Source organism: Dama dama, chromosome X (assembly GCF_033118175.1).
Source record: "Dama dama isolate Ldn47 chromosome X, ASM3311817v1, whole genome shotgun sequence".
Taxonomy (NCBI): Eukaryota; Metazoa; Chordata; class Mammalia; order Artiodactyla; family Cervidae; genus Dama; species Dama dama.
The window spans coordinates 130,144,209-130,157,596 of record NC_083714.1 but is presented as its reverse complement, the minus strand read 5'-3'; the positions used below and the strand labels follow the sequence as shown (position 1 = coordinate 130,157,596).

Here is a 13,388-nt window from a genome sequence, read left to right as displayed (position 1 = left end):
AAACAAGCATTCTATTGACTGATGATTTTGTGAGTTGATAACATGGGCTGGGAACAGTGAGGAGGTTTTTCTACTGGTCTTTTACCTAGGATCACTTGTGTAGTACAATCATTTGACAGCTCGACTGGGACTAAATGGTCCAAGATGGTGTCACTTATGCATCTGGCCTCACATATGCATGAGATCTTTCATCCTCAAGGAGGCTAGCTCAAGTTTCCTCATATGGCAGCAGCAACAATCCAAGACAGCATGAGCAGAAGCTTTATGATCTCTTGAGGTCTTGCTTAGAAGTTGTACACCACCACTTTTACTGTATTTTATTGGTCAAGGCAAGTCACAAAGCCAGTCCAAATTCAAGGAGTGGGGAAACAGACTCCACCTCTTGATGGGAGGAGCTTCAATGAATTTGTGGCCATTTTAATTCACTATATTGTACATACCAACTTACTATCAGCCCTACCCGTGTATGTACATAGAAAAGACTAGAAAGAAATCAGCCTACTAATTGGAATTATTATTAACTTTTTCTGTTTCTGCACTTATCCAATTTTCCTAATCAATATGCATTATTTTTATAAACAGAAAAAAAAACTATGACACCTTCCATAATAGTTTAATAGAGCAAATTGGACAGCTTCACTTTGGCATGGAAATCAACAGTATTCCTTCTTTCCTAGTTCTACCATTTCCTAGCTGTGGCAGTTTTGTAGCCCTCTGAGCCTCTGGTTTCCTCTGTTGCAGAGATGGAGCTAACATTAGCTATTTCACAAGACAGCTGATATCAAATGAGACAATGACTGTAAAACATCCATGATGTCCCCGGCCATTTCCTTTCCTGCTACTCTTCTCCTACTCAGACCTCTTCAGTTATAGGAATTATCTTTCTGATAAAGATTAAATCCGGTTATAGTAAACTACAAATATATCTCTAAAGTAAACTGCATGCCCTGAGGGCTTCTTTCAAAACTTAGACCTACTTTATTATAAACCCCCAAGTACCTAGCATAAGAGTCAATAAATAGTTGTTGATTTGTTGACTCATTAACCAAACAAAAGTTTTCCAAACGCTAGGCAGTTAACCTCTTTCTATGCAGATTTAAATTTAAATTCCACTATCAGGAGCAGGTAATGTTGGTCACTCATGGCATCTGTCTATTCCTGACAATGAAGAAACTAACTTGATTCATAAAGAAAATTCACATTTCTTAGGGTTCTAAGCTTGTGTAAAAAACACAATCAATGAGCTTTTTCTAGTCACCTGTTTTTCTGAAGGGGCTCTTCTTGTCATAATGGCAAAGTGAAGCATAAGAACATGAAACTGAAACCAGAAAAGCAGAATAAATAGAAAAACATATATTATGTGTTTTAATGAAAACCATTATTCTAAAAGACTAAGCAGACCACATTGAAAACGGCCTTGTTTTTGCTTCAAGGAGGCAGTTATTATTAATGCTTAGTCACAGAATTCTAACTTACTGTTAGTACTGATTCTGTAACAAGCTCTCCTGGGTCTTCCCACAACACAAAACAAAGCAGAGGAAGGAAGGGCCTATGTATGGTCATCCCAAGTGCAATGGTGTCAGGAAACACTACCTAAAGTGGCTTAGGCAGATGAGAATCAATGCTATTTTTAAATATGTTTGAGAAACACATTTTATAAACTCTCACAATGACTCACTAGGCATAATATCCCCAGAGGGTGGGAAGGGGAGCTACTTTTGCTTTCTTTTCTACCGACAGGATATTGTGAGCAGAGGCAGTTATGTTGAATGTTGGGGGAGGGGTCACTTGGTGACAATCCAACCTACAGACTGAAAACATTGCAGGCCCCCTTTACACTTTCACTCTGACTCAGTCAGGAACCCAGGCTGGGCAGTCAAAGCAGGGCCCTCAGAAGGCCTGTCTGGGAAGGTGGTTTGTAAATAAAAACCTGTATCTGCAAAAGGATGGAGTACTTGCTCCAGTGGGTATAATTCAGGAAGAGCTATAATCTAATCCAACAGTTCTCAAACATTTCCTCTCAGGACATTTAAAAATTATTGAAAAACTCTAAAAGCTAACCTTTGAAAATTCTAGAAAACATGAGAATACACAAACACACCTTCCTTTAGTCACCAAAGCAAGGATGTCATCACACATCCTGTAAATTTGTAATTACAGAACAGACTTTTGGACTCTGTGGGAGAAGGAGAGGGTTGTTTTGAGAGAACAGCATCGAAACATGTATATTATCTATGGTGAAACAGATCAGCAGCCCAGGTTGGATGCATGAGACAAGTGCTCGGGCCTGGTGCACTGCGAAGACCCAGAGGGATGGGATAGAGAGGGAGGTGGGAGGGGGGATCAGGATGGGGAATACATGTAAATCCATGGCTGATTCATGTCAATGTATGACAAAAACCACTACAATATTGTAAAGTAATTAGCCTCCAACTAATAGAAATAAATGGAAAAAAATTGTAATTACTTCAAAATAAAAAGTTTTAAAGGAGGGGAGAAGAAGCGCAGGGAATGAGCAAGGAGGGAATATAACAACTTTAAACAGCAACGGAAGCCAGAAGATAGATGTCATCAATATGCTAAGAGAAAAGAACTTCCAACCTCAAATTCATTCAAAGTGAAATAAATCCTCCAAGAACTTTAGGATAACTGAAAGACATATTTAGACAAGCAAAACAGAAAATGTTATAAGATCGGACCCTCACTAAATGCAAGTCAGAAGGAGTGTACCTCAGGCAGAAGGAAAGTGTTTCCAAAGGAAAGCCAGAGATTTTAAGAAAAAAATAAAAACGAAAAAAGAAAGAAAATATTCTGTTAACTCTAAAAATTACCAGCAGAGGGGGAAAGAATTATTGAGGAAACCAAATAGCTTACCTTGGGAAATTTTAGAAAACACAAGAACATGCAAGCACACATTCCTTTAGTCATGAGAGCAATGACGTCATCATACATCAGTAATCTGGAAAATTCCAGCGAAACTAAGAAAGGCAAATGAAACCCTATTATTACTATGAAGCTAGCTAGTTCTGAAATGATCTTGGGACCCACAGGGCCCCCCAGACCACCCTGTGCGAGCCGCTACTCTAAACCTCTCATCCCCTCACCGCTCAAAGCCAGGTGTCTCCAAAGAAGAAACTGTCAAGTCGTTGGTCCAGGGCCCAAAGGAGAAGCTCTCTCTTCCTTTTGCAAAGGTCACTTAGGGGACGCCTAGGCTGGGAGGTCGGACTTTCGGGAAGCCTCCACCATGTGCCACGAGAGGGCGCCGCTAGAGAGCTCAGCCTAGCGCCTCGCCGCCAGCACCCCGCCCGCGCGGGCCAGGTTCACACAGGCGCCCGGAAAAGGAGGAGGTGCCCGGAAGAGGGGGCGGTCGCGACCTCATTGGACGAGGCGCCTCCGCCTCACGTCCCGGGGCGGGGCTTCATCAGGCTAAAAAGCAGAGCGCCCGGCGGCAGGAACGCGCGCGGCTCCAGTTGCAGTGAGCTGCTTGTCTTACGTTGTTCGCCGAGGTTCGCCGGGTCATGGTGCCATCCTGACTGGGAAGAGGACGCTCCCGGGAGACGAATGAGGAACCACCTCCTCCTACTGTTCAAGTACAGGGGCCTGGTCCGCAAAGGGAAGAAAAGCAAAAGACGAAAATGGCTAAATTCGTGATCCGCCCGGCCACCGCTGGCGACTGCAGTGACATCCTGCGGCTGATCAAGGTAGCGGGAAGCGCGGGCTCCTCCCGAGGCGGAGTTGGGGTCCTTGTACCCCGCAGGTCCCCTTTTCTCCGCCTGTCTACCCACAGCCCCGGCGAGGCGGCGCCGCTCCCGACGAAACTCTGGGAACGAATCCCCGCCCCGCTCACCCCCTTCCCCCGAGCTGTCCGTGCCGGGGCCTCACTTAATTTTCTGCTTCTCCTCCTTTTTCTTATCTGCCTCAACCCAGGAATTGGCTAAATATGAATACATGGAAGAGCAAGTAATGTTAACTGAAAAAGGTAACGCATCAGTGGCAGGGCGGGGGACGAGCGTCTGGGGGACGACTTTCACCGACTCCAACACTGTCTCTGCTTCCCCTTCTTGCAGATCTGCTAGAAGACGGTTTCGGAGAGCACCCCTTCTATCACTGCTTAGTTGCAGAAGTGCCTAAGGAGCACCTGACTCCGGAAGGTAATCGCCCTGCCCTTCTAGAAGCCGAAGAGACCGAGTGTTGTGTAAGACGTAGAGTCCGCTCTGTAGAAGCACTGACAACACAGGCTGAAGTTACTTAACTGAGAAATTGGCCAGAAATAATAGCCAGCCAGTGTTCAAAGTACTGAAAAAAAAAAAATAGATGTGCTGCACTTAATAATAGGGCGGGTTAAAAGAGCTCTTTAAGTATCAGTGCTGTGGAGACCCGGAAGAGTTTGAGCTGTTTATGTAAGTATCAGAATGCGGTGGAGACCCGGAAAAGTTAGGTATAAAGTCATTTGTTGTAAATTCAGTTTCATAAATGGTTCTTGTTTGACCCTAACGTAACCTTTTTTGTATCTGTGTTAAATTACATTTTTTTCTTTAATTTGTCCCAATCTTCAGGTTACAGTCTCTAGCTTCGCCATGTACATGGCCCTTCCGTGTACATGGATGGGCGGGGAGGTAACTAAAAGATCCTTTACACAATAAAGTAGATGATCATGATAAATGAGGTAAGGCCCTATTATCACACACTTAAAACACGGTAGATCAGAAGCTCCAATGTACTCGCTTCCTATTTGGGAAGGACTATAAGATGGCTAGAAAGTTTAATTTGAAACTTTTGCCTCCAATTGGAATTACAGACACCTATTAAGAGGAAGTCGGATGCTTTTTTCCTTTTTTTTCCTTTGTTTTTTTTCTTTGTTGTTGTCGTTGTTGTTTTTCTTCCTGGTCATTGTTGAATGGCCAAAGACAAAGCCAAAGGGGGAAGTTGTTGGGCCGGGTTGGGGGGTGATTAAGGTTTTTTTTTTTGTTCTGAGGTCATTTCCTCCTGCTAGAAAAAAAAATGAACAAAATACGTAAGGGATGAGGTACTTTCCAGAGGTGTATGGATGTTACATAATACCTGAGTGCCTCTACTTCTTCCGACTTAAACATTGGGGAAAGCAAATTGAAAATGTGTGAATTGGAAGGCAAGTTCTGAAATTAAACCTTACTGTTTTGGCCTTATGTCCTGACCTTAAGGAAGCAGAGTTTCTAAACTACAAATACTTAACTATTCTGAACTGCCGTGTAAACCTAACTTATTCCCAAGTCAACATACCAGTATATCAATAGGATGTGAATAATGTGTGTGTTTAAGACCATAGCACTTTCACTCTGGCAAGTAATGAAAGCATTCTCACTTCCTGAGTATGAGATCCAACAGATCGCCAAGTGGCCAGTCCATGGTTTTAGCCGGGCTTCAGCTAGCTCTAATGTGTGCTTTTTGTGAAAACATGTTCTAAGAACAGTGAGATCATCCAACAGTGACCTGGATTGCACTAGCCTAAAAGTCAGAAGATAGTCCGGTCCAATGGCTACTTATTTTTATAATACATGCATGTTTATTTTTTTTAAACTTATGATAGGCTTCTGATTTTGCACCTACAACTTTGACAGATTGTTTTTCATCCATAACTCATGTGATACTCTATTACAGGACACAGCATTGTTGGTTTTGCCATGTACTATTTTACCTATGATCCATGGATCGGCAAACTGTTGTATCTTGAGGACTTCTTTGTGATGAGCGATTATAGAGGTATGGTTGAGTTCAGTGGGGGCACTCTAAAGAGAAATCGGGGCTTGAAGTCCTCAAAATGACTTTTAAAATGGTACTTCTCGTTCTTTTAGGCTTTGGCATAGGATCAGAAATTCTGAAGAAGCTAAGCCAGGTATGTCTTGGTGTTTGGTTTCCAAATTTGCAAGGGTTACTGGATTATTTGAAGGACTGAATTGAAATTGGGTCTTGGAAAGCAGGTGCACTGTCACTGAGTTCATTTTCCTCTTGCATGTAACAGGTTGCAATGAAGTGTCGCTGCAGCAGCATGCACTTCTTGGTGGCAGAGTGGAATGAACCATCCATCAACTTCTACAAAAGAAGAGGTGCCTCTGATCTGTCCAGCGAAGAGGGATGGAGACTCTTCAAGATCGACAAGGAGTACTTGCTAAAAATGGCAGCAGAGGAGTGAGGAGTGCTGGTGTAGAAAATGACAGCTTCCATTCTATTTTAGAATAACTTCTCAACTTATCTTGCTTTCTCTCCTCTTTGTAGTGAAATAATAGAATGAGCACCCATTCCAAAGCTTTATTACCAGTGGCGTTGTTGCATGTTTGAAATAAGGTCTGTTTAAGATGGCAATCTTGTATACAGGTTGGAGTCAGATTTCTTTTTTAACATCTTTTGATAAACAACAGGTGGTATGATAATGTCTATGAAAAAAACTTCATTCTTGTGAGTCATTTAAATGTGTACAATGTACACACTGGTACTTAGAGTTTCTGTTTTGATTCTTTTTTTTAATAAAGTACCCTTTGATTTAATTATCTGGTTTAAGCATTTCTACTGATTCTTTATTTCTTAGTCATTTTTCTTGCTGTTGAGTGCAAAATAAAAATGCCCAAGAAACAGGATAACTTTACAATTTTTAAAAACGAGTTTTTAATCCAGTCTAAAGTGTCTGATGGTCAGGAGCTGTGTTGTGCCTGTATTCCCAATGTCTAGAAAGAAGCCAGTTGAATCCCAAGGTTTTATATGTAGCAACATATAAAATAAGACTTTCTACTGATGACACTGTACACTTAACCCAACAGAATTTTCAAAAGCTTAGAAACTGAGGCCCTACAGTTAAAAAGCCCATTTGTTACACCAGTAAAAGAGGTGGGAATGGGATTCTGAAACACTGGAAATTGAGAGGAAAAAACATCTTGCTCACAACAACCTCATTCCACACAAAACACTAGGCTGAAGGGAAAGTAGATCATTTTGTTAGGAAGGAAAATTCCACATTTTTATAGGAACATGGTAAACTAAAAGGCTGGAGTAACAGGCTGGAGTTGGACACAGGTACCAGTCAGGGAAATCACCATCCTATTTGGAGGACAAGTTTCTGGAACTATCTTAACACCATGGACATCTATGCAGAGAAACCACAGGAGTGGTTAAAGCTGCTGGGGATGGGGTGAGAAGTAGCTAAGACCTTTCTCCAGGACTGAAAATTAAACTTCCAAAGAGGGCTGAGGAGGAGACAGATAGGTGAACTTTTTATTACTCATGACACTGACCTAAATTCCTAAAGCCACTAATTCCCACAATAATGAACATGTTAGTTAATAATCACTGTACTGATTTCCAAGATGAATCTTTTCCAAAAGAATTCATCAGATAACTGAAAAGCAGTACTCAGTATCTTCTTTCTGTGTTCTCCAGGAAATAAATACTGGGCTTCTCACTCAAAGAAGGATTTTGGCCTGCATCCCTTGGTTTCAGTCTTTTGTGGCTTCCTAAATTAGAAGGCAGCCATATATACAAGTAGGGTCCTGTACTGTATTTAACAGGAGAGCCTTGGGATTTATTGGTAGCTTAGAGAGTATGTCATGAAAACAGGATTAGAGTCAATTTTCAACCAGGGTCCTGCTAGGCTGGCAAGTAACTATAGGAGATAAATGCTGGCAAGCATAAAAAGGGTTAATGAAACACAAGGAGCTTTGTGGGGAAAGAAGACATTTTGAAAATTGTGTTTTGGAAAATGGGCCTCTTTGAGGAAAACAACTACATGCTGACTGTTGTTAAATATGTGAATAAATTAGATTAACCAAGGGAGTTACAATATAACTCTTTGTTTTCTCATCCTGCTTAGAGCTTAGCCCTAAAGGCCCAGTGTTGTCACCATGAAAGCTTTTATGAAGTTTTCGTGTCCACTTTAAAGAAGTCCCTTAAGTTTAAAACTTAGAAACTGACATACCACAGCATCAGCCCACTGAATGTTCAACTCTTGTTACAAAGACACCTGTTTAAAAACAACTGAAAACAAATCTGCAAAGCTTGAAATCACCAGGCAAGTAAGAAAGCATGTTCCAGGGAAATCAAAGGGAATAAAAAACAATGATAAATCTGAAAAAGTGGCAGGGTTCAGGGAGAGACTCCAGGTAAGCAAGACTTCTGTAAAGATAACTTTAAAATTACTGTTTTGCTAATATGTTATGCCTAACATCATTTGGGGAGAATAGTATTTCAGGCCTAAGAACTTGCCAGTTCTTACATAAGAATATTTTCTGGTTTTCACTGAGTAGTTTAAGAAAATAACTCTTATTTGCTAAGTTTATTATCTCCCTTAAAAGAATAAAATAATAATTCTTGATACAACTAAAACAGGAAGTGGCTAGGTTTATCCACACATAGGCTCAGGAGACATCCAGCCACCAACCTGATTGATTATAGGGTCAATAGTAGAGGGACGGTCTGTCATGGTCCAAACCAGAGCCCAAAATCATCAGCTGTGTAGATGTCACCAGGCAGCCTTTCTAGGGAAAGAAAGTGGAGTCTTCTTCACAGAAATGCACAACCAACAATTTGGAAGAAACCTAAGGTCTCATACCCACTCTACAAAGTACTGTGAGTGCCCAGCAGGGCCTAGAATGATGACACATCTCTGCTCCTTGAGGCAAGGGGCTGCTCAGCAGCAACTGAGGGAGCTGGTCAGGCCCTGGGAGGCCCAGCCTCCTGTTCAGAATCTGCAGGTGGCCATGTCTGCTCCCAAGATTCTGTTTACTTAACTGGCCTCATCTTTGTCTCCCTGTTTCATCATGTCTTTCTGAGGATGGTCATGTCAGGGTGACTCTGTTTTATTCTCATCCCTTTTCTTTGTGCTGCTGGTCCAGGTTTCAACCTAGTCAGCCATCACCCACAACCCAGGCTGACAGGCCCACACCCTTATGGAGCCCACTCCACCCCCACCCCAATCCTTGCCATCATTGTCTTTGTTGCCTCTTCTATCAAAGGCCACTAACTGCACTTCCTTGCAAGGTTCTCCCAGCACCCTCTTGACCCTGTCACTTCTCTTTCTTGGGGCTCACATCGACCCAGCAAATGTTTTTAGTAGCTTCCACATGGTTATCAACATAATAGTTCATAAAAGCTAACGTTAGTAAGTACTCACCAGGAACCAGGCATTCTATTTGACGCTTTGTACAGTCATGATGTCATCTAATACGAACATCCTGTGAGGTAGATACTATTATTAGTTTCTTTTTATAATGAGAAACTAACCCTCAGAGAGGTTAAGTTGCCTAAGGCCACACAGCTAGGCCTGGGAATCAAACTCCAAACCAAATTTCTCAAACCCCTGGGGGTTCACTGGCACATTCTCTCTCAGAATGATTGAATTTGGTGTTTCTTTTGGATTATAAAGAATAATCAGTACAGTTGGCCCTCAGTATCCGAGGGGGATTCTGGAATTTTTTTTCCAAATATTTTCCATTCACTGTTACTTGAATCCAATAATGCAGAACTCACAGATAAGGGAGAGCCAAGTGTATAAGCATTTTCTGGATCCTTGAAATCAGTAGTGCTCAGTACTGGGTGCACAGGACAATCACCTAGAAAGCTTTTAAGCAATACTAATGCCCCACCCTGAGAGAATCTTAATTTAATTATTTCTTAATGTGCATTCCAAAGTAAAGCCAGGGCTGATGGCCACTGAGCTAGGTAATCACCTTGTAACCAATCCAGCCACAATTGTGAGGACAACCACTTCTGTCTGTGTTTATGCTGCTTGCCTTGATACCCCATCATTAACAGTGAACTCTTGCCAAGCAAAGACCAAGTAAAGTCACATCACACCTCACGACCCTGGAGAATTTTTAGATAAAAATGGCGAGAGAATTGTGTCAGCCAACTGCATACAGTGCTGAAACTGAAAACTGCCAGCAATACCATGCTCCTTTGCAAGCAGTCACTTCATTTCAGCAAAACATCTTCCCTCATATTAAATCAGTGTTGCTCACTTGAGTTTTGTTTGGTAGTTTTGTTTGTATTTGACTTGAAAATGTATATGGTTTCACAGCTGTATAGGAGCCAAGAACATAAAAAGTCCATGTCTAGCTGTAGGTCTACAGTAAGTAATATAATAATTTTGGAAGGAGGGAGGCTCAAGAGGGATGGGATATATGCATACATAATATAGCCGATACACTTTGCTGTACAGCAGAAATTAACACAACATTGTAAAGCATTTATACTCCAATAAAAGTAATTTAAAATACACATATTTAAGAAAGAATAATTTCAATCACCACTGGGGCTCTGTAAGAATCCTTTCCTTTAAAAGGGATCCAAGTTACCCAAGTTGGAGAAACACTGCTGTGACCATAATGTAATACTGCCTACTTCTGATTGGTTAAAAAATAAAACGCCAATGGCATCAGAGGGAAGACTTTACCCACCGAGCTCCAATGTGATCAAATTTAGGCTTGATTTACAGCAAAAATATTTCATAGATGATATGCTTTTTTTTCCATCAAGAGGCATATAACATTTGATTATCTCTTTTTGTGATGCTAGCAGTCAATGATGTCAATACCAAAATTCACTGGGAATTTCAAAATGTGGTATTCTTATCATTCCTTCTTCATTCCTTAGCTAAAATACTTCTATAAAAAGAACTTTCTCCTCTCTTGTATTTTGTTGCCATGAAGTACAATTCACCCAGAGAAAGCATGATACATGTTTGATCCTTGTTATTTACTAGATTGGAAAAGAATGGATTGGCTTTCTGGTATCTTCCAATTAGGTTTTCTTCCCCCAAGTACCTTTATTAACTCATGGACTTGAAATATTTCCTGTGTCTTAAATCATTGACATTATTTTTCTAACTTAAGCTCAGACTGCTTTAATTGTCCAGTGAGAGCTTCTTCAACTTGGCCTCAGAATCCATTGCCCATGACCCCAGAAGCCTTTGTTAGCTTCCTGGCTTTTAAGATATCCCAGGTTTATCTTGTATATTTCTCAGCCCAGACCTGACATTAGTTCAGTTGAGTTCAGTTCAGTTGCTCATTCGTGTCTGACTCTGCAACCCCATGGACTGTAGCACGCCAGGCCTCCCTGTCCATCATCAAGTCCTGGATCCTACTCAAACTCATGTCCATCGCATTGGTGATGCCATCCAACCATCTCATCCTCTGTCATCCTCTTCTCCTCCCGCCTTCAATCTTGCTCAGCATCGGGGTCTTTTCCAATGAGTGGGGTCTTTTCCAATGAGTTGGCTCTTCACATCAGGCAGCCAAAGTATTGGAGTTTCAGCTTCAGCATCAGTCCTTCCAATGAATATTCAGGACTGATTTCCTTTAGGATTGACTGGTTGGATCTTCTTGCAGTCTAAGGGACTCTCAAGAGTCTTCTCCAACACCACAGTTCAAAAGCATCAATTCTTTGGCACTCAACTTTCTTTATAGTCCAACTCCTGCATCCATACATGACTACTGGAAAAACCATAGCTTTGACTAGATGGACCTTTGTTGGCAAAGTAATGTCTCTGCTTTTTAATATACTGTCTAGGTTGGTCATAGCATTTCTTTCAGGGAGCAAGCGTCTTTTAATTTCATGGCTGCAGTCACCATCTGCAGTGATTTGGGAGCCCAAAAAAATAAAGTCTGTCACTGTTTCCATTGTTTCCCCATCTATTTGCCATGAAGTGATGGGACCAGATGCCATGATCTTAGTTTTCTAAATGTTGAGTTTTAAGTCAACTTTTTCACTCTCTCATTTTCATCAAGAGGCTCCTGACATCAATGGTGAGGTAATCCTGAGCTTCTGAGGTTTCCAGGAAGCAACATTTACTGAGAGTAGTGGTCACAGTTCTGTCTTGACAATGCCGTGGACACAGCAGACTGGTGGCATTCACCTCCAGCTTGGCTCAGGGAGCCTCCCACCAGCTGTGTGGCCCAGGGCTGTCTTCTTCCACCTGGGTATTTATCCTGCTTTCTTTCATCCAGTGAATCAATAACAAAAAACAACAAAAGTGGTTACAAAACAGCTAAATCCACAACAACAATGATACTTGTTTGCAGAGCAACACCATCCATCCAGAGGCAGTTTGGTTCTGGTGGAAAGAACACTCCACTTGGAGGCAAAGGAAACTAAATTTGATCCTGGCTCTTCTTCATTTGTAGGTATAAAAAAAATTTCATTTACAGAACTAAAAATAAACTACCTCCTAGCTGCTATGAGGACTAAATAAGACTATGACTGTGGAAGTGCAGGATGTACATGATTAATATATTCTACATGAAATACTTAAGAGTCACCCCATGTTGAGCCTCTACTATGTGTCAGATACCACAGTTTTGTTATTTCATTCATCTTCATAACAGTGGCAGAATATGCCACCTCAAAACATGCTGCTTTGGCATAAGGATTATTTTGAGCTAAAGGCACTTGAAAAACAACAGATGCATGAAGGGCATTCCAGTCTCTCTTTTTTTTTTTTCGTTCTGAAAACAGGAGATAACACTCCCAAGTGAAAGATGCCTTCCTGTCCCAGGAGAAAAGAAACATTCTTCACCTGGGAGTTAAGGCCCACTGTTAGCCTTCTTTCTATATATTTCAGTTACTTCTCCACAATTACCCCTCTTTGTCCAATCTGTTGGAAAAGCATTCAGGTTCTGCTACCTCTTTGGTGTTCATTTCCTTATGAGGGCTCTCCCCTGCCCTGTCACTGTAAAACATATTCAGTCAATATGTGTGCTTTTTTCCCTGTCGATCTGTTTTATGTTAATTAAATTCTCAGGCCCAGCCAAAAACAACAAGAGGGTAAAGGTCATGTTTGCCTTCCCTCCATAGGTTCCTGTGGTGCGCCAGTGAGCCAGCTGGGGTTAGGGAGAAGCCTTGAACTATAGACTTTGCTGATTAACAGGGTGTAAATATTTCCACCAAGGCTGATTTCAAGCTACCAAGGGCTTTAACCACTGGCTTGCAAAATTTTTGAATGTTTAACAGGAGGCCCTCCCAAGCCAGTAGGAGCAGGCTTCAGCACACCAATGAATCAGGCCCATTTCAAAGATGAGAAAAGGGAAGTTTAGAGAGGTTAAGCAATTTGCATTCACTGCAGGGGGTGCAGGTCTGGGCTGTTAACCCAGTCTGTGCCTCCACAAACATGTGTTTTCACATCCCTGGCCCTTCTCGAAGCAGCTGATCTACACTCTTTGACCTTGGATTTACGTATTTATCTATGCTTTTGGCATAGCAGTGTGACCAAAAATGTCTACCTCCTTGACCGTCAACATCCCAGGAACAGGGACCATGTCCCACGATTTTTATATCTTCAGAGTCTCTCATTCCACGCATGGCATGCAATAGGCATTTAACAAACATTCATGAAAAAAATGGAATCAACCAGCCCCAGTCTGGGGGGA

At 41.6% G+C, this 13,388-nt stretch overlaps 1 protein-coding gene and 1 long non-coding RNA gene across 2 annotated transcripts in view; one reads left to right on the top strand and one right to left on the bottom strand.

Annotated features, from left to right (window-relative positions):
* LOC133052398 (uncharacterized) overlaps positions 1-3,259 on the bottom strand; it is a 41,684-nt gene extending 38,425 nt beyond the window's left edge. The window contains exon 1 of the long non-coding RNA XR_009692043.1: positions 3,105-3,259. This is a non-coding gene — a long non-coding RNA (uncharacterized LOC133052398). The remainder of the gene's footprint in view (positions 1-3,104) is intronic.
* A 185-nt stretch (positions 3,260-3,444) lies between these two features.
* Positions 3,445-6,521, top strand: SAT1 (spermidine/spermine N1-acetyltransferase 1). Its single transcript, XM_061135943.1, has 6 exons — positions 3,445-3,701; positions 3,928-3,979; positions 4,068-4,151; positions 5,638-5,739; positions 5,832-5,872; positions 5,999-6,521. Exons 1-6 carry the CDS (start codon positions 3,636-3,638, stop codon positions 6,167-6,169), a joined length of 516 nt encoding a protein of 171 aa, XP_060991926.1. The 5' UTR covers positions 3,445-3,635; the 3' UTR covers positions 6,170-6,521.
* The last annotated feature ends 6,867 nt before the right edge of the window (positions 6,522-13,388 follow it).

Coding starts and splice junctions, on each gene's coding strand:
- SAT1 (XM_061135943.1), top strand. CDS start 3,636: ATGGCTAAATTCGTGATCCGCCCGGCCACCGCTGGCGACTGCAGTGAC. Junction 3,702..3,927: donor ACATCCTGCGGCTGATCAAG/GTAGCGGGAAGC, acceptor GCCTCAACCCAG/GAATTGGCTAAATATGAATA. Junction 5,873..5,998: donor TTCTGAAGAAGCTAAGCCAG/GTATGTCTTGGT, acceptor TGCATGTAACAG/GTTGCAATGAAGTGTCGCTG.